The 6,569-nt window shown below is 35.2% G+C and overlaps 1 protein-coding gene across 1 annotated transcript in view; it reads right to left on the bottom strand.

Annotated features, from left to right (window-relative positions):
* Positions 1–6,140, bottom strand: part of Plod2 (procollagen-lysine,2-oxoglutarate 5-dioxygenase 2) — a 59,102-nt gene extending 52,962 nt beyond the window's left edge. The window contains exon 1 of the mRNA XM_033759688.1: positions 6,078–6,140. Coding sequence (XP_033615579.1) covers positions 6,078–6,140 — 63 coding nt within the window. The remainder of the gene's footprint in view (positions 1–6,077) is intronic.
* Positions 6,141–6,569: the final 429 nt, after the last annotated feature.

Below are 6,569 nucleotides of genomic sequence, written 5' to 3'. Positions count from 1 at the left end.
AAGTTAGAAATTTTAACTATTTGATAAATGTATCTTTGTTTCAATTAAAATTAAGTTTAATTGTTGTGTTTTAAACATTTCTTGTGCATTGCAAATTCTTGAATTTCGATTATAGGGTTAACTTGCTCTTTTATACTTTGTTGATAAAAACGCAAGGTTAATACTGTTCTATGCGTAGCCAATCAAATTTTAAGAGAGCTGCTGGAAAAAAATTTATTCTGGCTTTATTCTATAATGCCTTATGAAAAGATATACCCCCAGTAAATATGGCCAAATACGTTGTTATAGAATGTTTACATTGGTTATCATCAAAGGGTTAAATTCTAAATATGTTACTGTGTTAGGAGATCACACATGTTAAAATATAACCCCCCCCAGCCATTTTATATCTTACTTCTGGGTTCTTTCCCAACTCTGAATCCTTTCTCCAGCCGAAATTGTAAAGCTCGAAACTAGAGCCTCTCCAAGGCGCGAAATTCAAAAGACAACCTGGCTTGCGATAGGATGACAAAGACTCCTCCTCCCAAGGAAGGATCTTCCACTGCCTGCCCTATAAGTATCCCAGTACTTCCTCTTCTTGCTCTATGCTCTCTGCACTCTGCCTTTGTAAGACTTGAATAGGCTAAAGTGACTCCATGCTAATAGGCCAGACTGTGCTTCTTCATATGCTAATTGCTACCTTGGTTAACAGCCCACCCAGGGGCAAATGGTTTGACAAAAGGTGACCATAGAACATTTCCTGCATAAGATAAGCAATGTGTTTGCAGTCTTGTTCTATGAATTCCCTGACTCTTTGTTTAGTAAAACCTTATAAAAAGTACCTCAGCCCCTGAGCAGTTGCCTCTCTGAGCCACCTGGTTCTGGGAGTGCCATCTGGCGGACTAATAAAGGTCTTTTACCATCTAGGCTGGTGTGTTCCTTCCTGGGTTTCTCAGTTCTCTGTCGTGTTCCCGGAGCCTCGTTGGGTATTAGGGCCCAGCATCGTGGAGGCCTTTTGGCTGTTCATGCTCCGTGAAGTGGAAGTGAGACTTTAGGTCTTACAGTTATGAAATTAACATTTATTCTTAAATTCAACCACTGCTAAAGCATCTAAAATAAATATTCATACCTTGAATAGTACTTTTCAGGAAAATCCACTGTTCAAACCTTTAATCTGCACATTTCCTCTGTCAAGCATGCTATATTTTTACTGACTATATATTACAAACATTAATCAAATTATTCAGACTTGAATAATAAATCCACTTTAACTCTAGATCCATGTTTAATACCAATAAATAGGCAAATTATATTTTGCATTTCTAATTAAGAATTAACTACAGTTAGGCCAAGGATTTAGCTCAGTGGCTGTTTCTGCTTTGCAAGTGCAAAGTCCTGAGTTTGATCCCAGTACCCCCCAAAATTAATTACAGTAGGTGATCAAATCTTAAGTGAACAGGTCAATTATTTTTTCAATACTATATACACTCACATGTACACAAACATGTGGATTTCTAAAACCCCACGATGTTCTCTTCCTGTCATCTCAGTCAATACCTCCCAAAGAAGTCAATATTTTGACTTGTATCAACATAGATTACCTTGTTCTGATTGTGAGTGTTTTATAAATGGGGCCATCATCCAGTATGTATGTTGTTTAGCTGGACTTGTTTCATTCAAGATAATCTTTAATTGCATTTTTGGGCTATTACTAACAAACAGCTATAATAAGGCACATCTTTGGTAAATAGAAACAATTGTTTATATGCCTATGTGTGGTATTTTTGTACCATAGAATAACAGTATATTAGTTTTAATAAAGATATTGTATATGATTTTCTAAAGTTGATGATGTTTTTAGTTGCTTTACATCCTCACTAACATTAGTTTGACAGTCATTCACATGTTGTGGTACCATAAAAATGTCTGTGGATTTCCCACCAAGCATAGGAAGGAGTAATGCTGTGTATCTTTCACCTTACTTGTATGTATTTTAATTATATTTCTCCCATTAACTCTCAGACCTGTCTTTGCTGTTACTCACTGCCAAACAAATTGTAGATGTAAGTCAGTAGACATGAAATAATAAATGAGAAAGTGGGAAGCATGTTCCTGTGAGCATGGCTTTAGAAGGTAAGTAGCATCCCCCCAACTCAACATACATGAAGTAAACATTAATATTATTTACAAGCTATTTTATTTCTCCTTCCAGGAACATCATAATATCACATCTCATTATTTGATGTTATTGGCATCTCTTGGTTTACATTGGCTACTAAATTGTAACTAGAGATGAGATATATTTCTTCTGGGGAAAAAATTAAAGGGGAAATCTGAGAGCTGTACCATCCACTTCCCTGTGCCTTGGCACTTGTGAGAATGAGTTATGATCTAGCCTTTTCCATTGCTGGGACTAGAATGTGTTCAACAAACTTGTCTTTGTGATCTGCACTAGACATATATTATAAGGAAAAAGCAAATCTTTGTTCTTATAGGTCACTAAGACTTTGGTATTGTTTGTTACCACCACATATTTAGCCTATCCATGTGCTTGAATAGGAAAATCTACTAGAGCTAAATACTAGATTTATCTTTGATGCTATGTGTACTCTCCAGTTTACTGTAGTCTCTGGTCATCTTAATTCCCTCATTGTGTTGATTGTCAGGGCTCTACAACATTTTGGGTTTTTGATATGGCACTGTGTTCTGAAGTAGGGACAATTGTATGTTAGTAGAAAAAGCAAGTAGATAAAAAAAATTAAATTGGAAAAAGATAAATAGATTTTAAATAGAATTTCCTCAATCACACATCTTGACTGACTCAAGAGCAAAATGACTCTGCTTCTTGCTTTACTACGAAAGAGCCTATTCACAATGTTTTACATGTTTCCTTCCTTTCTGGGAAAAAATGAGTGGAAAATGTGAATATAATTGAGAATTGACAGAGAGACTGAGTGTGGTTGTAGTCTGAGCACTGAGAATATTGAGGAAGGAGGATTGTGAATTTAAGACCATTTAATGATCAAATAGGGATGGGGTGTGTGTGTGTGTGTGCACACGCGTGTGTGAAAAGAAGAAACAAATTGAAGGATGGGAACTTCCCATCTTCCTACACATAGTAAAGCTTAGCAATGTGCCAAATTTTAGGATGGCACTTGCAGAGAAGCAGGTGTGTTTATACTCTGACAGGAATATGGCCTACATAGAAAAAGCTTTAGAATCAATTAGGTTGTTATATTTAAATAATTTATATAATTTAATAATATCTATGCTGGGATATAATTTTAAATGAACATCTGGTAATTGCTTAGAGGTTCGGTGGCCTGCCTTGCAAATGCAAGGACCCGAGTTCGATCCCCGGTACCAAAAAATAAATAAATAAATGAACAAATAAATAAATAAATAAGCATATGTCGTGGAGTAAAGTTTTCATTATTGAGCTTAGATGCAGGTAGAGACCCAAAGAAGGTAAACATTTCTTTTTTTTTAAATTTTTTACATTAGTACATTTGCATTATATCATGTTTACATTCATGTTAGGGAGAAGGTACATGTACTTAACACAACTTAATTCTTTTTATTCACCATTTCCCTCACTCCTCCCCACCTCCATCTCTAGATTCCTTTCCCTCCTTTTCACTTTTTATTTTTTAGTTCACATTCACAACACATAATGATTACATTCATAGTATGTAGTGAGTACATGCACGAGACATAATCTTGATCTTTTCATATCCTGTCCCCTCCTCCTTCAACATCCAACCCATCTTGGTGCCTTTTGCATTTACAGAAGATCTGCCTTCTGAAATCTTTTTGTCTCTCTCTTATTTTGCTTTTTATTTAGACTTTAAATTTCTCATATGATGTAAACTATACTTCACATTGTTTTCCACTTCCATTTGTTTTTCTATAAATGACTCAAATCTATACTATTTTATAGCCAAGTAGTATTCCATTGTGTGTAGATACCACTTTTTCTTTATTCATTTGTCTGTTGAAGGACATATGTGCTGCTTCTGAGATTTAACTATTATGAAATGTCTTACTGTAAACATTGGTAGACATGTATCACTCTAAAAATACGTCTTTAACTCTTTGGGGAAAATACTTAGAAGGGGAATAGCTAGTTGAATGGAATTTCTATTTTTAGTTTTTTGAGAAAGCTCCATATTGATTTCCATAATGATTATAGAAATTTATATTCCAGCCAGCAATGTAGGAGGGTTCCTTTTCACCATAGGTTTGACAGAATTAATTATTTGATTTCTTAATGATTTTTATTCCTGGGTCAAGATGAAAGCTCAGTGCTGTTTTAATTTGAATTTCTTTAATAGTCAGCAATATTGAACATTTTTTCATGAATTTTCTGGCCATTTGTATTTCTTCTGAGAAGCATCTATTCATTGCACGTCTATTTTTTATTGGGTCTTTTATTTAAGGGATCAAATTTATTTAGTTATTTATATTTTCTAGATATTAATCCTCTGCCTGACATATAGCTGGCAAGTTTTCCCACTCTGCAGGTTTGTTGTTTTCTTTGCTACACAAAGGCAGTTCATTTTGCAGGCTCTTGTTATTTTATGTGCCATTGACTTTCTCTTCAGAAAGTCTTTGCCTATGACTAAGGCTTTAAAAGTGTACTTTATCTTCCAGCATGTTAAGTGTTTCTGTTTTACTATTACATCTTTGATCCATTTTGATTTTAGGACATGGTGAGACATGGGGTCTGCCTTCAGACTTGCAATAGGGATAACAGATTTCCAGGCAGCATTTGCTAAAGAGATTGTTTGTTCACCCCAACATGTTTTTGGCCCATTTGCAAATGTCAGGTGGCTGAATGTGTTTGGGGTTGTTTCTGAATTCGCTGTTCTTTCCATTGATCTGTATGTTTGTTTTTCTGCCAGTACTATGCTGTTTTTCTCATCTTAGCTTTGTATTACAACTTGAAGTCCAGGATTGTGATGGCTTCTGCTTTTCTCTTGTTGCCCAGAATTGCTTTTGCTATTCTGGGGCTTTTCTGCTTTCATGTGAATTCTAGAATTCTCTTGTTCTGTGAGGAATGTTACTTATTTTGATAGGAATTTCATTAAATCTCTACATGAGTTTTGCAAATACAGCTATTTTGTCATATTGGTTGTCTAGCTAGGAATGGGGGACAGCTTTCTATCTTGTGATAATCTCTTTGATGTCTTTTGTCACAGTTTTGTAGTGTGTGTTGTAAAACTTTCACTTTCTTAGCTTGGTTAATTCCTGAGTATTTAATTTTTCTTGGTGCTATTGAGAATGTTGTTGTTTTTCGCATTTTTTTCTTGATTTTTGTAAGTTAACTTTGTATTCTGTTGCATTGCTGAATGTGAATATAATTCTAGAAGACTGTGGTGGAATTTTTTGAGTCTTTTATGCAAAGGATCGTATCTTGTTTAAATAATGATAATCTCATTTCTTTCTTTCCTATTTTTATCCATTTATTTCTTTCTCTTCCTGATACTATGGATAATGTTTCAAGTACAGTATACCCCCACAGAACTGCAGTTCAGAGATCGCAGTCTCAATCATTCACAGATTTTTCCTTTGAAATTAACTAATATTTGTTCCCAGAAAACCCTGTAATTTCATAGAAATCTCAAATATCCTCTGCAATTTTTTGTCATTGTTGTTGGGAGGTTTGCAAGTACACAATCCAAGAGAGTTATTTAGTTCTCCTTGCTGCTGATTGGCTGTGAGTGCTCTGGAAACATAACCCCCATGAATTCTGGGGGTTCGCTGTATTACACTGAGAAAGCGTGGTGATTGTGAGCATCATTCTTGTTCCTGGATTAGAAGAAACACTTTCAGCTTCTCCTCATTTAATATGATGTTGGCTATTGGTTTGTCATAACTGACTTTTATCATGTTGAGGTATGACTCTTCTATACCTATTTTCTTCAGGGTTTTAATCTTATATGGGTGTTGGATTTTCTCAAAAGCTTTTTCTGCATCTATTGATATGATTATGTGTTTTTTGGTCTTTGATTTTAAGTGGTGTATTATATTTATTGATTTGCATATGATGGATCATCCTGCATGCCTAGGATGAGGCCTACTTAGTCATGACGTACGACCTTTTTGAAGATGTGTTGCATTTTATTTGCTGATATCTTATTGAGAGCTTTTGTATCCATGTTCATTAAGGAGATTGGCTTGTATACATTTTAAGGAAGGTGCCACACACACGTTACTTCCAATGGGCCAGAAGTTTGCCAGGTTTATTAAAGTAGCTTCAAGGAAATACTATGTTTATCTAGTCTTCAATATGTATAAATGAAGTCACAAACTATACTATTAAGGTAGAAAGGGAGACTAGCCTTGCGCACACAAACACAACCTCCACCATAATCATTCCCCACTCATGACATTTCTGTGTATAAATAATGGCATTGCACGACCCTCCTGAACCCTCATTGTTCAACTAATGAGTTTGACACAACAGCTAAATCTTAGAAGCAGCCTACATGTTCATCACGAGATGAATGAAGGTAATGTGGTATGTATGTGTGCCATAAAGAAAGACAAATTTGAGCCATTTGTAGGAAAATGGATATAACTTGAGG

The sequence above is a fragment of the Fukomys damarensis genome, unplaced genomic scaffold (assembly GCF_012274545.1).
Source record: "Fukomys damarensis isolate Sample0158 unplaced genomic scaffold, DMR_v1.0_HiC HiC_scaffold_37, whole genome shotgun sequence".
In the NCBI taxonomy this organism is placed as follows: domain Eukaryota; kingdom Metazoa; phylum Chordata; class Mammalia; order Rodentia; family Bathyergidae; genus Fukomys; species Fukomys damarensis.
The sequence above is the reverse complement of the archived record's forward strand: the minus strand, read 5'-3'. Positions and strand labels throughout refer to the sequence as shown.